The sequence below is a fragment of the Pygoscelis adeliae genome, unplaced genomic scaffold (genome assembly GCF_000699105.1).
Source record: "Pygoscelis adeliae isolate BGI_AS28 unplaced genomic scaffold, ASM69910v1 Scaffold392, whole genome shotgun sequence".
NCBI classification, from domain to species: Eukaryota; Metazoa; Chordata; class Aves; order Sphenisciformes; family Spheniscidae; genus Pygoscelis; species Pygoscelis adeliae.
Window position 1 is genome coordinate 381,793 of NW_008824293.1, and position 19,989 is coordinate 401,781.

Consider the following 19,989-nt stretch of genomic DNA (forward strand, 5'->3'; position numbering starts at 1 on the left):
TAAAGAGGCTGCAGGAAAATGGCCAGCAGCCAAGTAATACTGTTTCTCTTCTATGGAGAAATCTGGAAATCGCTTTCTACAGTAACACCTCAAAACGTTTCCATGAATAAAAGAAATGCATACACCAGTATCAGGAGTCCAATAGAAGACAAAGCTCCTCTATATCAGTTGCAAGCAACTGGACCCAGTTTACACAAATCTAGAAGAGCACTGACTGTTACGACACCACCTCAGTTCCCCAAAGCTTATACAGAACCTAGCGATGGAAACTGGATAGCAGCACTGATAATTGGCATCATTTTGGTTAGTATGATAATGGCTATTATTATTATTATTATTGTGTGGAAATGCTGCAAGAGGCCAGTTCTAGTTGATTCAAATTGGGCAGGTCGTTCTCCATATGCAGATGGAGACACACCAGATGTCTTTATGGACTCTGACCAGGCTACCAAACATTCATCAGTTTTATTTATGTTGCCTTGGAAATTGAAACAAGACACAAACTTACAGAATGATCCCATTGCATCAGAGAAACCATCTCACTGCACTACCAGTAATGAAAACAGCCAATTGCCTCCACCAGTAGAAGAATGCTCTGCAGCCAGCATTTCAGCTTCCAACATGGATGCATCTCCAGCTCCCACCTCAGAAGCAGCAGGCTGTGCACACGACTCCTGTCCTCACCCAGTGGCTTTACCCGAATCCCCAGATTTGCCACCTCCACCTGACTGGCTCAGGGAACCAACTGAGGATCACAGTTCAGATCTCAGCAAGCACCCAGAATTTCACTGAGAAATAGAGGAACAATTGCTCCCACCAACCAAGTTACTTATTCAAGAGACTCATGAACCACTGCCCCAGCTGCCAGAGCGAGAACACCCTTTGCAGACTGCCAAAATTTATTCCCAGCATACTTCGCATTTTTCTTAAATGAAGTATTCTTCAAATAACTGAAAAAAAGGAGAAGTTGACGCAGGCAAGAACAGTGAAACCACAGCACGGACACTTCCCCAGCGTTTCGTAACTTCAGCTTTCACAAAATGGAACAACCTGCTTCTGCCTGAAGCAAATAATTTCAAAATACAATACAGATTGTGCCCACTAGTTTTCTGTAACTAGTGATTCCAGATTTTGGAGACTACAGAAAACAGAGTATGCATAGCTTTGTGTGCCAGGATACACATATATGTAACATACACATAGACATGGAGCTTTCAAGAAACAGTACAGCTTTAGAGATACACAGAGCTTCTAAAAATTGTTTGTTCTACTAGGCTGTATAAGCGAATGCAACGAATTCAAGTTAATTTTAATAAAACTTTCTAATTCAAAGATGTTTTGGTCACTTAAAGCACAACTGAGTATTTGCTTCGACACAAAGTTTCGAATTCAAAACAAAGTCTAAATGCCTCGACATGCATACATATCGTCTTTCATACAAAGGCCCATTTTCTGCATATGACTGGGTAACAGCCTGGCAACAATGGATTACAGGTATCTGAAACAAATCCTCCTAACAGCCATCATTTGTTCTTTACTAATAGCAATGGGATTTCCTTTAGATCAAATATTGCCAAAAAGTTTACCGGTGTAAAACCTCCAGTCACTTCACACTATTGTTTGGTAAAGCAGAGAACAGTGCGAGTAAACACTTCATATAGTGGTCACTGAAAAGCTGAAACAGCTCCAAACGCTTGAAGAACAAGTACAAAAGGCTTTCTTTTACCTAGAGCTTTTGGGTTTTATGCATAAAATAGAAACAGTTTGCAGAACACCCACGCAAATGATTAGCAGAAATAGTTGTGCGCATTCACTAATTTCTTCCTCTGAAGTAGTATTTTCAGAATGCACTCATATTATTAATATAAACTTTAAAAATTAATTTAAAGTTGCATGGATGCCAGATCCCTTTTAACTCAAGGTGACTAAGTGTTTTATAGGTTCTTTTCTGGGCCCTGAGTACAAGTGAAGCTCACCGTCTTGCCTAAAACCATGCATTTTGATAAGCTAACTTTTTGGTGGAAAGTAGGAGGGTGGTCTCAGAGGTAAATTAATTGGTTGAGGGTTTTTTGTTTGTTTGTTTACTAGTACTGAATGTTTAGATTTATCGAAAGCAGCCGCTAGAGGCTGAAGCTAGCTTTCCATGACATCTCTGCAAAATGGCAAAGTTTGTAGTTTTGAGTTTGCCTGGGGAGGGAATATATTTGTGGATGTTGCACAGAGCACATGTTTGCACATATTATAACAATAAACTTCAAAATCTTTAAATTACCACTGAAAATTGAAGTAATAAGTTATGCAAATGCAATTCCAGGCTGCTGTGCATACAATGGCCATAGGAAAAGATATTTACAATTTTTTCTTACCATTTATATAAGCTGTATGATTGTGTATGCCTAAGAGTAGCATTCCAATTACGCAAAGATTTTTTTTGAGGCTTGTTGCATTACAGAATGTTAAAATCAACAGCATTATAAATTATGTCCACTCTCACCATATTGTTTGGAGAAATTCAGATAAGGATTTCCTATAGAAAACTGTAAAATCCTACAAGCTGAGCTATATTATACCTGACGATACAGCGATAGCCTGATCTGAGGAGTAGAAAACTGAACATTTTAAAATTATGGAAAGATATTCCGGCAGTGTAGCTCAAAAAAGCTTAGGACAGGAAGCCTAAATTAACATTAACCTTTATTACAGGAGGAGAGGTTAATCAAAGGTAAAAAAGAACACAACTTAACATGACTTTTTAAATAGGAACATTTAAATGGGATCATAGCTTAAACTAAAATAGCCTACAGAAATTTCACTTGGTACTGTTTATGCAGGCAATCTTACATGTTATGTTTTGATGCATTAACATAGCATAAAATATAGATATGGAGAAGTTAACCGATTTAAATTATACAAAACAACTATTTTATTGAATATGCTCGCTTTGCAATAAATTTGAGTCAGCACCAACGACAGCTCTGCAGTCCTCCAATGTAGTGCAGATCAGGTGGTTGCAGAGCCCCAGCTAGCAGCAATACGATGCAGCTGAAGAGGCAAGCACAATCCACAGACAGCAACTGTAGCTACTCTCTAGAACAAGACGACCTCTAAGCTTAAATCTTTCACAGAAATGATGTGCTGATACTGCAGAAGGGATTACGGTAAGTTTATGTTTTTTGTTTTTAACCACAAAAACCTACTACAAAATTAGAGACATAAATAAGAACGAAATTATTAGTTGATGACAGATGCTTGCACCAGAAATTTGCTGCAGTGTCAGAGATTTCTTACTAACATTAATTCAGCTTTCAAACATGTGTTACCAGCTTTGAGAATGTAATTAACACTATAGTAAGGAAAAATAATAATGTGCATGTTAGCATGAACATGGAATTTGGGTTTCAAACTAAATTCCTAACAATTTAAGATGTATTTTAACCAATTCTACTTAAGCAAATAGCATGCATGTATGGGGGGGACTGCTACATTGCTGCAGAGATTTGTAAAGCAGATCCAGTTGACAGCCATTTTTTCATCCTGTATAAAAGAACACATTATTCCAAACATAATATAGGCTTGAAATCACTAAAAACAAGAAGCAGACATTGTATAACGTTTGGAAGAGACTTGCATTTTCGGAAGAAAGCCCTCATTTGAGCTTGAGGGGGAAAGGGAGATGAAAAAACAAGTCTCATTCTGCCAGACAACATGACAGTCTATGAAGGGATGCTTTGTAAAGTCTCTCTTGAACAATTCTAAAAAGGACCATGCCACAAAGGGGTTTATTGATATTTTTACTTAATTTCTCCTGCAAGTGGTCATTGCCAGGACAACCCTTATAAAGATATAAAATATATTACATGGATTTAAAGGGTGTCATTTTGGTATATTTATTTCCAGGCAACAATGGAATACCAGATATTGAATACATCTACCTGTCTGCTGGTCCTTCTGTTTTTCATACCCACTGGTTTGGGTATCTGTCCTTCTAACTGTACATGCTCAGGAAATGACAGGAATGTGGACTGTTCAGGCAGAAACTTAACTATACTGCCACATGGACTTCAAGACAACATCACATATTTAAATCTGTCCTTTAACCAGTTCGTAGATCTCGATCATCAGCTAACAAGATTCACCAATTTGAGGACCCTTGATATTTCAAATAATTGGCTCAAGAATGTTCCTGCTCATCTGCCCAAGTCCTTATGGGAATTATATGCCATAAACAACAACATTAAAGTTCTTCAGAAACTTGATACAGCTTACCAGTGGAATCTTAAAGTGCTCGATGTTTCCAGGAATATGGTGGAAAGAGCTGTTCTGATCAACAACACACTGAGCAGTCTCAAGTTTCTCAATCTCAGTAGCAACAAACTTTGGACAGTTCCAACCAATATGCCCTACAACATAGAGACGGTGGATCTATCCAATAATTTCTTGTCCCAGATACTTCCAGGAACACTGGTGAGACTACAACACCTCACAAGCCTCTTCCTGCACAACAACAAGTTCACATACATTCCTGACAAAGCTTTTGACCAGCTCTTTCAGCTGCAAGTAGTAACACTATATAACAACCCATGGTCCTGCAGCGATAAACAAAATATCCCATATGTGCTTAAATGGGTGCAGGGAACAGCTGCCAGTGTTATAGGGGCTCCCTGTGCTAATCAATCTGTGCTTTGGATGAATGCCACAGCAACTTCAGCGGCTCCCACAGCTACAGACTCTAGCCTCATGATTAAAGGAATGAAGGCAGCAGACAAAGCTACTTCTCCAGTAGCTGAACCAACCAAAATGACAAAAATGCATAAACAATTTAAAGCTAAGGAAGTTTCTACCTTGGCAACCTTAAGCCAAACTGTACTGTTTACGAGCACAGACCGACCACTACTCCTCTATCCAGAAGATCTGACAACTAGGAAGGTTAGTTCTCAAGAAGCAGCAGCCACACACACAATCTACATCAAAGATTCAACCGAGGTGAACTCAAGCCTGACTCCTTCAACAGGATCATCCACTACTCCTATGACTTTAAGCATCACCAGTGGAATGCCAACAAACTACTCCAAAATGCCTCAAAGCACAACTGCTACCTTAAGGAAAGAGGAATCCACTACAAATGTTTTGAATACTCACATGCCCTCCAGAGCAAGTATCTGTGAGATGTATTTGGTTTATGTTGTAACGCTTAATGCAGTGGCAATGTTTATTGGCTAAGGGCTTGTATCTTGTGAAAATTATTGAGTTTATTCCTGTGATATATAGCTGGAGTTAAGCATCCAGGTCAAATAATGAATCAAAATACAAGAAATTTGAAGTTCTGACTCTGATCTAAAGAAAATAACAGTTCTTAATTAAAGAAGTGCACACTAATGTCTTGATACTAAGCTGCTACTTATTTTAATATGTCTTAATTGAGTAAAACTAACCTATGATTTTGTTTTTAAAAATGTGCTTATTTTGTATTTAAATTTTTAATTTTACTTGCACAGAATAAAACATCAGAATTTTAAGTACTGATTTTATGTATGATTTTGTCATGAAACAACTGGAAAAAAAAATAGAAGGCCTGTATCATATCTGCATTGTCTTGCTTGACTTGCCAGTGAGCAATTCTTGTAATATAGCAGCACAGATTCTTTGTAAGTTATGACAACATGCAAAAGGAAGGGAAAAAAAATAAAGGAACTAAACCTAGCTGTTTCACTAATCAGAAGTTATTCCTGAGAAAAATCGCTAGCATGTATATCTATGTTTGCTTCATACGTATTAGGATATTTTAAATATGAAGAACAACAGTTTTGAATTTAGGAATTAAATATGACAATGCCATGATGTCTAAGAGGGTGTAAACTGAGAAGGCAACATGGTCTAACTTCAGCATGGGAAAAGTGGTAGGCAAGTTATTTCTCACTCTCCATATTTAAAAAAAAAAAAAAGATAAAAGTAGAAGAAAACACAAGATGTTCAATGCCATGACACTCTCCAACAACAAGGAGTTATCAACACAAATTAATGAAATGGAACTCCTTAACTTTATTTCAAGTGACATCCAAAAATCTGAAATGTTAATGTATTATGCTTAAAAGAATATCACAAATCAGCCTGCATCAAACTACTACTTTCTGATCAGTAAAATGAAGTATCAGCCAATTTCTAATGCAAGTTATGTAACAAATCAATTAAGCAATTAGTTGTCAAGCTGTCATTGAAACAATCCTTGAATCTTGTGACCGAAAAAAAAATTAATTCAGTCCATGGCACTGAACATGCCCAAATCTTTGCTTTATAAGGATGAGCATGAATGTTATTCTCCTTGACATCTGCACCATCAGTGAGCAGAAATAGTTGCACATGTGGTTCTGTCCACTCTAGGAAAATAATTTAAATTATGTGGCAAAGGTACTTGATATACTACAGATAAAGTTTTGCAAACAGCATGAAATGAAAATTGAAGAACAAGTTCACTGAAAAAGTATTATTCACTTAATATTACAAATCTTTATACAATTTTTTCATTCATTTCAGGCCATTTAATTTCCAGTTATTGTAGCATGAAGGTGCTGCAAAACCCAGAAAACCTCACTACCGAGACTGGAGTCCTCTACCTATTTCTCCTAGGTGTCAATGAGGGCTGTAGACCATTTACAACCACTGGTATCAGAGAAATCACAACTTTCCAATTGTGAACAGTATTTCTATAACCAGAAATGTGTTTTAATTTCTAACAGTAAATGTTACACAATGAATTTGTACAGTTACTTCATTGGCATTTAAGTAAAAATAAAGTTATGTTTGTATTGAACTGAATTAGTGACAGTGCTTCTTTTCAAATAAGCATAGTAATATCACTGAATAGATAATATTTTATTATACAAACCCATTTCAAGCAGACGTTTGGCTCAATCTTCATGTCTCATGGGGGAAATTATGGTTAAATCAAATTATATTATTTTGATACTGATGTATCCCTAACTTTATTTATTAATAAGCTGATGAGATCATTGTAACACAGGGTCTACCCTTCCCCTTTGTACCCTTTAGAACTTGCAAACACCTAAGGCATATCTCTATGATATATCATATAGCTACTAGAAAACGGTAGCTCTTTCTCCCTCTCAAAAACAGACTCTCCATGTTTAATAGGACAGAAAACTTAAAAAAAAAAAAAAAAAAAAAACCAAAAAAACCAAAACCAAAGACTGACATTTCACATACATTTTAGGTAGACAAGAACTAGTTATCCAAGCCAAAGTTTAGACAACCTAGACCATAAGCAATACGTGCATGGTACCTTCAATGGCCAGCAGAAGTGCCTCATTATATAAAGTGGCTACCAGCAGTGTGAAAGAGTTGCCCACTTGCACAAGTTCCATGTTTTCCCCAGGCTAAATAATCTGACATGAACTGATAAATTCCACTAACTAGGATCAGTATTAACAAAAACCGTCACTGCCTGCTGCTCTCTTTGGACAGTCAATGTATTTGCTAAGTACTGACTGACTCCAAAACAGTATCAACCTACTTATGTTCAGAACTAGGTATTTCCTAGAATTATTTCATTCATATGGTTTCATCCCACACAGTTTAAAGCAGCTTAGCTTGCAAGGTAGGACAGAGATCACAAAATGAGGTGCTATGACTAAACCGCCTTGAGCTGAGGAAATTACGTGAAAACTACACGTCTTTGCTGAACAATTCAATACATGATGCCAAATACTATTGCATGCAAAAAACCCACATGGAATAAACTTTAAACGCTCTGAGAACGTTTCACCCATAATGAGACTATTCAATGAACAGCAACTCTATTAAAAAAATATACTGTTTTCCAGAAGTTGTTTGTCCCCATACCGAATGACTTGCTACCCAGACTTCAAAGTCTTAAGCGTGATGATAAAAGCCTGGAAGTGGAAATGGGGTTGTGGTGTTTTCCAAATACATGTACAGACTGGGAAGCTAGGATACAAAAAAAATTGCAGACAGGTATGAAAGTAAGATGGCACTCCCAAGTTCTAGGGCTACGCTCTCTACCCAAACCTTGCCTGTGGTAGGTACAACCAAGAGGGCTTCTTAGTCAGACTGCTTTCAATAACGCAGACTGAAATTTAGGTTTCCTTTTATTCTTCTGGAATACAAATGAGTTGATAACGGAGCAGTGAGTAGGCAGGCAAATGTGGGAGTCGTGCACTTGTTGCTTGGCAACAGTGCAGTCAAATTGAAATAAAACTGATAGGTATGGATGTGAACATGACAGCATTGGTTTGTGTTGTTTTAAACATGCTGGTCATTCAGTCCATGATAAATATAAAATAATCTATTCCCAGAGAAATTCTTTTTTCCAAAATAACTATTTAGCATTTCAGGACAATATTCAAAATACCCAAAAAAGGTCTAGCACACCTTGTAATAGCAATATGCTTGCTTTTGAAAGGTTAAAATTGCTGTAGGGATAGCTGCGGTCTGAAGCAGTAACTCAGAGGTTTGTGTTCCTATTAATTAGTTTGGGATCAGCCTTAAAACCTCATGGCAGTACTTCAGGATCAATATTCATTGATTTACTGATCAATTTAGTAACAAGTGTAGGGATTAAAAACAGAAGAGCACTGGCTTCAGAAGTCAGGCTGTTGTCCAGGAAACAAAATGTGAAGAAAAATGACAGAAGGAATTAAATTTCACAGCACAAGAAGGATATAAACTGATCCAGATATATCAGTAAAATGACTCAACAATGCCCTAGCAACAAGATCTCAAACTACCAAAAAAAAAAAACCCACCTCAAAAAAACCCCAGTCTGCTGCAAGCTCTCAAACATCCTGGCAGCTCCAATCTAAACAGTCATTCCACATTTCACACCTTAAAAAATGACATCTGGCTCAGAACCACAAGACAAACACCCCAAAGAAGCACCACTTAGCCACATCCCTATTAGTAGAAAAGATGTCAGAGCATCATTCCAGAACAGAGCCCTACCTGCCAGGTTTGAAAAGGCAGCCTCACACAGAAAAACTGAAGAATTACATAGCTGATGAAGAGAAAGCAAGCAATAAAAAGGGAGGTAAAGGCAAGCAATATTCCACCTAGTAGCAAGGCTTATGTCAAAGTGTAACAGTATTTTCATTAAGTATCCTGTACCTGGATAAAATGTACAGAAATCTGGTCCTTACCACCCCTTTATGCAACGCAGGAACGCATATCTGACTTGTACCATGATCACTATGGTTTAGCAGTGATTTTTCATCTTCCTTTGAGGAACCGAGGTTTGTGTTCATTCAAAAATCCGTGGGACAGAGTTTGTAAAACTATTTTATTGAAGACAACTTTTCAGATTGTTAAACTGCCAGGTAACTTGGTCAATGATTAAAACGTCAGAATTTCCGCAGAGTTCAATATCACAAAACTAGGGAAATCATCTCCATTCTTGTAAGACTGAAGAACAGTAGATCTGCAAGAGATCAGCGGCCATTCTGGAGCTCATTTGTATTTATAGTCTCTTTTCACCCCAAAAGCACAATTCAACAGCAGACAGTTTGCCAACTTTTGAACCCACCAGCTGGGTGGGGCACACAGATCATAAAGCAGCATTAGAAAAACCACGGCAAGCTTTCACAAACACTTGCCTCCAAATATCTTTCAGATGGCCAGTTATGAAAGAGGATTCACTTCCACTACTGTCTGATGTTCAAGCTTTAATTTTAGTCATCCACTCCTTTCTGCTGAATTCAACAATCCTTAAGCACCAGTTACTAAATAAAAGGTCACCGCTACCCATACTACTTTGCCAAGTAAAACAACTTAAAATGCAGAGTTACACACAGAATAGGTATTTTAAAGTTTCATAGTGATGTAAACGGAATTACATACATAGTAGTGAGATACATAGAACTATTCCATTCTAGGAATTTTATACTGTCTGAACAGCTACTAGTTAATACAAGAAGGTTCAGAAAAATGAAGATGACATAACTTATTTTGGGCAAGTCAGAAGATGAAATATTTGTCTATAATTTTTTTTTCTAAAGTTGTGTTATCTCAGTGTGTGATCAGCTACTGGTAAGCTGATAATTAAAAAGTACTTTGTAGTGCTTTCTATTTAATGTTCTCTTTTTTCGATTTTATATCTATTGTCTCAACAGGCAAATTCTCTTGTGGACATGTTTCACAGCCAAATTTCAATATACATCCGTAACAGAACAACACTGTGATTACTATAGTTACACTCAGTAGCTACTGACACAATAAACAAGCGGCATCCTCCTTTATTATTCATATACTAGCTTTATTAGGGCCCATTACTGGCTTGTCTAGACTTGGAAAGGTTTACTCTCAAACATCTGCATACAAACAGTCACCCACTGAGCTGGCACCTTTTTCCAACTAATATGGCATACGCAAATCACAATCAGTATTTAATGATGCTAATGATCATATACTTTCTCAGCTAAGGAAGCAAGCAGAAAAAGTTGACTGATTTGCAAGTAAAGGCCATAAAGATATCTGTCATAAAATCTCATAGTTCTCATCAATAGCCCTTATGCATAATTATCAAAAGCAGATTCACCTGCACTTGATTAGATATTCTGCAGAATTCAGCCCCATAATGAATAGGTATTATCACTATTCTTTCAGCTTACAGTATGCTTCACTCGTGACAAGTGGTAAGTAGTACATATACTTAAAAGTGAATGATACCATAGCTTATGTCAATGTCATTATATATTTTTGTAAACATGTCACCAGCTTCATTCCTGGATTCTTGCATATGTATAATCAAGTTCCAAGGAGTGGTTAACCAATTCCCCAGCCTCTCTGCCGATATCAGTGTTTGATTGTGTGAGAATTATATATTTCCTAACTATATGTAGTCCCAAGAAATATTGATAGGTATTTCACACAGATACTATATGTTAACTTTAACCTATCTCATCCTCAGTAAACAAGAAAGAATCTTGAGCAACTACTTCAGGCTTAAGCTCTCTTCCGCCTCCTTTTCAGGTACTCTGCTGCACAGAATTTGACATGCACACCACACAGTGCTGAAGGGACAGGATTATTATGTATCGTTAATACCTCTCCAAATGCCTGTAAAAACATGCACCAATACTTACTTTCCTTCTACTCACCAACATTCTAACAGCACACTTAAAATATCACTGCACCTTGGACCAGCTAACAGTAAAATGTCAAGGTTTCAAATACTGAAATAAGCACAAAATAACCACTAGGTCGTTTTCATTTATGACAGATTTATATATAAACAGTTTGCAGGCCTCAGCTCAAAATACTGAGGTAGTTTGTAGCATTTAAACAACAACATATTTTTGCTGAGATCACTTCCACATGAACTCATTAGTAAGTCATAACTGCTATGCCTGTTAACTTCCTTACAGATACAACACCGCTATTAAGTTAGCCAGCTGTGGATAATTTTATTTTTCTGCTTTTAAAGAAAAGGTAGGTAAGTGATCTAGACCTAGCAAGCATGTGTTTGTATCAATTCATTTCCAGAAATTCTGTCTTTACAGACGAAATAACCATTTCTTGCTCTGCAAATGAAGAAAACACACTGCATATCGAGTCTTCACAGAATACATAAGGATGCCTTGGATCACTGCCAGCCACAGTAAACTTTCTGAAGATGGGTTATCACTATTCTTGGCATTTGTATGCCTAATTTCTTGTCTGAATGGGACAGGATAACAATGTAGGCATTTTATTGTACTTGACATGAAATAAGACAGTGCCTAACGAAAAAACTGGAGGAGAAAAATGTGGCAAGCAAACACAAACTTCTTAAGGAGAATTCAAAAGACTACCTTCTCTAACTTTGTGTATGGAAGGGGCTCAAACATCTGGGATCTTGCTTAAAAAAAGGGGGGGGAAGAAGCGCACAGGCTTCCCTCGGGGATACCCCTTTCTGTCAGTTAGCCCTGCAGGATCATGAACTGTTAGCTCCACTCCAAGCAGGAGCGAAAGTGCGTGTGTGCCTCTATGATCACATTGGGCCCCTCAGCCTAACTACAGCAAAATCCTCCTTACAGGAGCAATGGCACCTTCAATGTTGAATGCCCTTTGCCTAGAGCACCTGAGTTCACTTTAGCACAGATGCTTCAAATAACCCTTTCCCATAAGGCTTCCTAATGCTGTTGTTACAAAGGAAAACAATCCAGATCAGAGTGAAAAACACCAGTTTACTTCTGAAGAGAACTAGTCAACATCCCTTTTCTCATTAAACTGCAATTAAGTCCTTCTCTTGAGCATGCAAAAGATACCACACTTATTGAAGCAGGCACTGAAATACCATCCTTCTACCCCAAATTAAGCTATCAAGCCTTCTAAGTTCCCTTCAAATATCTACTTGTGTCCACTACATATCTCACCTGAAGAAAGGGAGAAGACATCTCATTTAAACAGGCTCACTCATACTAAAATTAACCATGCAAGGATACAGCAGCACTTTTAATATTAATATATTAAGACTTTTGTTGTTGTATATTCAACATAACTCATGAAAGATGTGGGGGAAACACTACCACCCCAATGTTTGCCTTAAAAAAGGACGAGGTGTCTTACAAAGTTGAAGTACTCCTGGAAGTATATATTCTACTTTTTTTTTTTATCCTAAAGATAAGATATTTTGTCTCGTGATATATACTTGTATGAGTCTCAGAAAAACAGTTTCTGAAGTTACTTTGATGGAATTGAGGGGAGGAAGGGAAATGCAGGTGGGAGTGGGCAGACAAAATGACTCCAGCTGATCCTTCTAATTTGCAATAGTCTGACAACTTTTCAAGCTTACTCCATTACAACAGTGAATAAACACAACAACTGGAAGAAAAATTGAGTTTCCAAACATCCATTTTTATTCCCAAATTTTCACAATCAGTCTTTTCTCGTGACAGCAGTACAACTAGTTTAGAAGGGGTCTGAACATAATACATTATATATTCTTCAAAAATCTACTAACATTCAACTGCATAAAGTTATGTTGTCTAAACCAATCAGCATGCCTTTTAAAAAACATTTATTTAAGCTGATACATGCTGTCCATAAGTACATATCCTTTTTTAAGCCTTCGCAGAAATCAACTTCAGCAAAAATCATAATCCAAGGATATGTAATTTTAAGTGTTCACAATGAGTTAGTCCCCTACACAATACAGCACTTAAAAATCTGTCCTTAGTTAAACTTTCGAAACTTCGTGTGCAGATTTAGTGTCAGGAATCTCTAGGAAAAAATGAACTTTTAACAAACAAAAGACAGGCAAACTAATTTCAGTTTCGGCACTGTATACACTCACTTTACTGTCAACTCTGTATCCCCTTTGAATCTCTAAGGCACAACTAACGTTTTTTCTACTGCCTAGCATAAATGCAATGCTCAAACTTAAGATTCAATAAATGTGTTCCTATTACAGAGTTACATGGAACATTCAGATATGCCAGTAAAGTCACTCAACAAGTCACAAGCTGTTCAATGTTTTCTGAAAAGCAGAAAACAGCATTAGATGCTAGATATACAGATAGATGTTTCACTGAAAACAAAAGCATTTTGGTTTTGTTTCAACAACCATCACTAATATTCCAAAAGGAAAATTTCCAGGAGCTGTCCCTCTTCTCAACCATTTTGTTGTAAAATGTGAAAGATACACATGATAACCTAATTTAATACTAGTTAATTACTGTCAGAAACTTATATGCCCATTTATACTGCAAACTGAAGTTTCATATAAGATTTTATGAAGGCCCACTTCAGCCAACACAATAGGCTCAAAGGTGACTCAAAGACCTTAAAGAAGGCAGAGGAGTGTGGTACAGCTTTTGAAGACAGAAAATTAGGACAGAAGATACTACTCATCTTGTTTTCTTCCACTCCATCCAAAGAGTCAAGGGTGTTGAAAAAGCAGAAAAGGTGTCAAGTTAAAGGCAGGCAATTTCCCAAGCAAAAGGAAGGGAAAGCTAAAGGCTGACTTAGATAAATGTTCTCTCATATAGATTCTATTTCAGAGCTATAAATCATTGGAAAAAAGTTCAGATAAATTTTGTTTTCTTACCTATTTCTACGTAATAAGACTTTGTGTTATTTAGTATTCCTTTGATTAGCATGAGCTTACAGATTCATTAAGCGTAGAACTGACAAAAAGCATGGGCACTTTACTCTCATTCACACGAATGTTATCACCAAATGGTACCAGCCATATGACACCTTCTTTCTTCTTCCATGTTTGGACTGCCTTACACATAAAGTCTTCCTAAGAGCTAGCAGCGAAGCAAGTGTTTGAGAACTTTCACAGCAACAAATTTAAGAGAATGTAAGCATTTGCTCCCTACATTACCAGCTTGAAAGCAAGTGTTTTGTGTTGGTTTTTTTTTTTTTTTTTTTAAAAGCATGAAAAAACCCTTTGGCGTGCCTATACAAAATTCCAGAATGAAACAGTTTTGAAATTTATTTTACCTTCCACATTGATACTGAACAGAAGTTTTGTTTGTTTGTTGCTCTGAAAATCAAAAACATAATAAAAGAAATGTGAACAGATATATTCATTTGTTGGATCTCTAATTGCATCCTGGCTAGGAAACCATATTTAAGTAGCAGAATTCAACTACCAAGTTAGAGGTTATATTTAGAAAGGTTCTTCAAAGCTTGCTCATTAGATAAATTTTGTTTTCTTACCTATTTCTACGTAATAAGACTTTGTGTTATTTAGTATTCCTTTGATTAGCATGAGCTTACAGATTCATTAAGCGTAGAACTGACAAAAAGCATGGGCACTTTACTCTCATTCACACGAATGTTATCACCAAATGGTACCAGCCATATGACACCTTCTTTCTTCTTCCATGTTTGGACTGCCTTACACATAAAGTCTTCCTAAGAGCTAGCAGCGAAGCAAGTGTTTGAGAACTTTCACAGCAACAAATTTAAGAGAATGTAAGCATTTCCTCCCTACATTACCAGCTTGAAAGCAAGTGTTTTGTGTTGGTTTTTTTTTTTTTTTTTTTTTAAAAGCATGAAAAAACCCTTTGGCGTGCCTATACAAAATTCCAGAATGAAACAGTTTTGAAATTTATTTTACCTTCCACATTGATACTGAACAGAAGTTTTGTTTGTTTGTTGCTCTGAAAATCAAAAACATAATAAAAGAAATGTGAACAGATATATTCATTTGTTGGATCTCTAATTGCATCCTGGCTAGGAAACCATATTTAAGTAGCAGAATTCAACTACCAAGTTAGAGGTTATATTTAGAAAGGTTCTTCAAAGCTTGCTCATTATTTTAGCCTCCAATCTGAATTTGGAATAAGGTATGTTTATTATTCAGTGGTAAAACAATACAATTTTCCAATCATTAAAACTGTTCCTTATTTGGAAAGTTTGAAAGTTTCTGAGGGGAAATGACAAAAGTCATACAGTGTAACAGAGCACAGATTTTCTAGGAAAGTAAGTTTGTAACTCAATCTACAGAGTAAAAAGCACTACTCAAAACAATGAAAAACTATGAAAATTAATAAAACTGAGGATCTAAAATTTTAATTAATTGAAAAAATCTTACATGCCTGTTGGGTATGATTTTCATTTGAAATATGTAAATTTGAAGAATGCCTTGTTTGCAAACGTGTATTGATTATTGATTTAAATTGTTGAATGCAAACAGAAGATACTGCTAAAGAAGTGGTTTCCTCTGCTTGTTTTCATGCTCTTACATGAACTCAAAGGGTCTGCAGAAGGTTCCCCGCTGATGACATCTCCTCAGATCACAATACTTTTTGCCGGAAGCCGCACCATCAATGAAACTACTACCACTGGTACCATGAGTAGCAGTGCCACTACCAGCAAGGAGCACACCATGGACAGCAACACTGGCACCACCATCAAAAGCTCTCTTCCCAGCCTCACCCCAACAAGCAGCTCAAGCAAGAGCTCCCCAGGGACCACAACCATTCCTAACCATGCCACAGATAAGCACATCAGCAGCAAGGGTACCACGAGCAAGCACCCCACTGGTGCAGCAGCCACCCCACTGGCATCACAAACAAGCACCCCACCAGCAACAGAAGCACCGGGAAGAGCCAAAGCAACCACATGGACTCTACCAGCACTGGTCCCACAGGCAGCTCCACCAGCATGAACTCAGCTACCACCAGCAGCACCAGCAAAAACCATATTGGCGCTAGCAGCAGAAGCAAAACCAAGACCCCCATTGGCACAAAACGCATCGGCAATAATCCGACCATTAACATCCATACAGGACCTGCCAGCATCCATAAGTGCCAGACTGACATCAGGACTCTCACTACCACGACCAGTGCTGGTGAGAACTTCACAGACCTCGGCAGCACCACCACGCACCCTGCCGGTGCCAAAACGAGAAGTCCCACTGCTGCCAGCCAACACCTCACCAGCAACACCATTACCAAAAGCAAAGGCACCAACAACACAGCACAGAGAAAAGGTACAACAGCTCTAATCTTATCTTTACAGTTCTGACTCTGGTTGCACTTGGCTGTGAGCACAATGATTTTCCTTTTCTTAAAAAGGCTAAGGAATGACTTTTAGTAATGAGTGTAATTACTATGGAAACTGTTTTGAACATGCTGTCCTCCACGGATTTTATAGTGCAGTTACTTAATAACTAGACTGAAATATCAAGTTTCAGTTATATTCTTACTCTAGTTGCAGCTTTACAACTATAAACATTAATTTAAATAAAACTAGTTTTTTTTTTTTTTTTTTTTTTTTTTTTTTAAGAGAGAATTGTGACTTATTTGACCATAAACTGGCTAATATTTATCTTGGGATGTTCTTCCCAAGTTCTTCAATACTGCAGCATATGTTACTCATTATGAATCATTATCTTCCAGAGTAGGGAAGCCTTAAAACGTTCAAAATTTTGCCTTATTGGAAAAACAGTCTTTCGCAAAGTTCACACGTCAACATCTGCTTTTCTTATTACTTTAGTGATATTTCCACAGATCTCAATCATTTCCAAAAACATGGTATTATTGTCACTTAGAACATAATGGTGAAAGTGAAACAACAGCATGGTCTTGACTATGTATGAAACTTCTGAATACTTGTATTACTCTTTAAAATGGGATACAGGGACCATTTTGAGAAATTTTATCCCATGTTTTAGCTTGTTACTCATTTTATACTTCAGAAAATGAAGATGCTAAAATCACTGATAAAGGGTTAACGGTAATGTGGTGTAGAGGTAGTTTACTTGAGACAGTGAAAAATTAATAAAATGTCTTTAAAATTTTAGGTATTTTTCCACAGATACTCACATACTCCTGGGTGGAAAAACTACGACTGTTCTGATTTAGGAAACAATTCAATTACAAAATACTGTCACCAAAATTTAACAAATAAGCTATTTTCAGATTCTTGTTTGTTACAAAGTTGGTGTCCCTTTCTTATATACACTTGAGACTTTTGATTTTACATGTTTATTTCAGACAGGGAAGGTGAAAGATTCCTTACCGCCGAGCAATGTAGTAGAAAACAGGATTTCCAGCTTTTGATGTCCCAGCTTGGTAGAAAATATTTAATGTTTTCAGTGCTTTGAACTCCTCTTTTTCATGTACCTGATGCCTAAAAAGCAGTACATTGACATCAACTTTTCACAACTGCCTTTCAAAAAAAAAAAAAATTAAAACAACCCCCAAACCCTCTTTATTTGCATCTTTAAACAAAAGTATTAAGTTCACACAGTCTTGAACCTTTGTTAAATCACAAATGTTACTGCCATCTCCAGCTCTCAATTTAATTTTTGAAGTTAAAATCTACTCAGAAACCTAAAAGGTATATATAGACCCAGCTTTTTAAACTGCCCTTCAAAACGAAAGCTGGAGTCTTAATAACTACTTATGTTGCCTCACATGCTAAAGTCTAGAAACCCCACAATGCATGTCCCCTCCATGATAGTCTCATTACCTTGTCATAAATTCTTCAAATTTGGAACTAGTGAGATTTAAACTGGACCAATGGGTATCTGCCACAGGTTTGTGCTCAGGAGGACCCAGATAGGCAAGAAGAGTAGCCATCTTGTCAAAAGGTCGTCTTCCAACAGCCTTGTGGTCCCTAGAAACAGCATATTATTTAAAAGAAAAGTCCTTCTTTGCTCAGCAATTCATTTTTTTTTTTGCCCACTACCCTTCCTTACCTTGAACAGGCTAGATTTTCTTTTTTAAAATTAAAAAGAAAAAAAAAGAAGTGTTCAATGAAGAAGTAAGAGAAATGTTTGTTACACATGGAACAATTTTTACAAAAGATAAGACAACTATACACTTGCACAAAAGGTTGGCAGTGAAGTGGGCAGCAAAGATGTTAGGCATGTTCCAAATAACGGCTGGTCAGTAAGACAAAAGTTTCCAAATGTAAGATTTTTCAGCCACAATATTCTTCTCAGTAATAATAACAAAAGCATCTGAAAGTATTTCCAAATCTTCATTTCCCATCAGCAACTCCTTCTTCATAATATTTCTGAAGTCTTACCTGTTGCTGGAAAGGTACTGGCCAATTTTTTCCTGATTGTTCCACAGCAACCGGTGCAAAGCAAGTACATTGCCATCACTGATGAAAGACAGGCTGTGATTGACAGTGTCGCTAGCTGGGCAATCAGATGCAATATCAAGGAAAAACCTAGAGTTCAAAACCAGTAATAACCATAAGCATGTAAGGGAAATCTGCCAAGTAGACTCAGTGTAAATTAAAAGGCTGTAAGAACATTCTCCGCTTACTCTTTACACATGACACAGACTCTTTGTGCAAGTTTCCAAAGGGCCTACCTTCGTGCTGCATCAAAATTACTTTTTACAAAATCATTGAAAGGCCGCATATGTTCTTCTTTTGTAAACAGGACATGGTTGGCAATACTCTGAAGTATCTAAATAATAAAAAGATGGTAAAGACACATGAAGGTTTAATGTATTAACTGTTATGGTAGTCAGTGTAACTTCACTGTCAGAAATATTCATTTTAACTTGTTGCGAATCCTCAAGACAAAAAAAGGCCAACAAGCCAACTAATTCAAAATATGTTCAGTTTCAAAATATTTTCTTTCACATACTTTTAAATACTAGAAAATGACTTGCCTTATTTATGAACTTTATTTGAGTTTAGACCAGGAAAATAAATCATCTTTCAAAACCACCATTTATTAAATGTGGTTACTATTTCTTCTGCAAATTATACAGACATGTAAAAGCAATAGCTTATGCCTATTTAAAGAAAACTGTAATTTCTCAGCATTTAAAATTGATAATATGCACAGGCCACAGAATTTGTACACCATCATTAAACCTTTTTTTAATTTTTACAGGAACTAATACCAAATGAGATTAAAGATAGGAAAAACCACTTCTTTAGTGCTAGTATGAACTTAATCAATATCTGGCTGCCATTATTCTCACTGGGCTCAAAGTTACATTGGTTTCTTTGTTTGTTTTCAACTAAGGTTAGAAGTTCAAGTGAAGAGCCAGAAGGCATTCTGTTATCTTATACATAATTTTGGCAAAGTTTTTTTTTTCCATACAGACTGTTCCCCATACTTACATTGCTGTGAGCTATAACATTAACATCATGGTGTATAAACATAGTATGGAAACTGCACTTTAAATAAACATGACAGTTGCTACAAAAAAACTAAAAGTTTACCTAAATTTTCTCATTACTAGTCAAAGAACAGAACTAAATCAGGTAGAACACATAATATGGCCAAATCAAAATATTTATTGATTCACCTTTGACATGAGTTTCAATCCCCTTTCAATTCTTGGTGGAGGCTTTTTATCTAAAATCCCTGCCTCGTAAGGGGAGACGATCGCGGGATTGATGAACCGAAGGAACATCGCACTTCCAACTGCTCCAATGCTGTTCTGAGGAAATCGCTGACTAACAACCTATGAAGTTGAGAATTATAAAGAATGTTTTTGCATTAAAGGGAAAGCAAGCTGAGAAAAGCCTTGTATGGTAATCCAACTT

The 19,989-nt window shown here is 36.8% G+C and overlaps 3 protein-coding genes across 3 annotated transcripts in view; 2 read left to right on the forward strand and 1 right to left on the reverse strand.

The window, feature by feature from the left end:
- The window catches only part of NF1 (neurofibromin 1), a 111,026-nt gene that overhangs the window by 35,382 nt on the left and 55,655 nt on the right, over positions 1–19,989 (reverse strand). The window contains exons 32-36 of the mRNA XM_009318826.1: positions 19,749–19,907; positions 18,795–18,892; positions 18,502–18,648; positions 17,941–18,087; positions 17,488–17,598 (exon numbers count right to left, since the gene is read on the reverse strand). Coding sequence (XP_009317101.1) covers positions 17,488–17,598; positions 17,941–18,087; positions 18,502–18,648; positions 18,795–18,892; positions 19,749–19,907 — 662 coding nt within the window. The remainder of the gene's footprint in view (positions 1–17,487; positions 17,599–17,940; positions 18,088–18,501; positions 18,649–18,794; positions 18,893–19,748; positions 19,908–19,989) is intronic.
- EVI2B (ecotropic viral integration site 2B) lies at positions 19–1,307 on the forward strand. The gene has a single exon (XM_009318825.1). The coding sequence runs from the start codon at positions 19–21 to the stop codon at positions 790–792; it is 774 nt and encodes a 257-aa protein (XP_009317100.1). The 3' UTR covers positions 793–1,307.
- Positions 3,904–5,220, forward strand: OMG (oligodendrocyte myelin glycoprotein). The gene has a single exon (XM_009318794.1). It carries the CDS (start codon positions 3,904–3,906, stop codon positions 5,218–5,220), a length of 1,317 nt encoding a protein of 438 aa, XP_009317069.1.

What these genes read in the sequence shown, in the direction of transcription:
- EVI2B (XM_009318825.1), top strand. Translation starts at nt 19, where the DNA reads ATGGCCAGCAGCCAAGTAATACTGTTTCTCTTCTATGGAGAAATCTGG.
- OMG (XM_009318794.1), top strand. Translation starts at nt 3,904, where the DNA reads ATGGAATACCAGATATTGAATACATCTACCTGTCTGCTGGTCCTTCTG.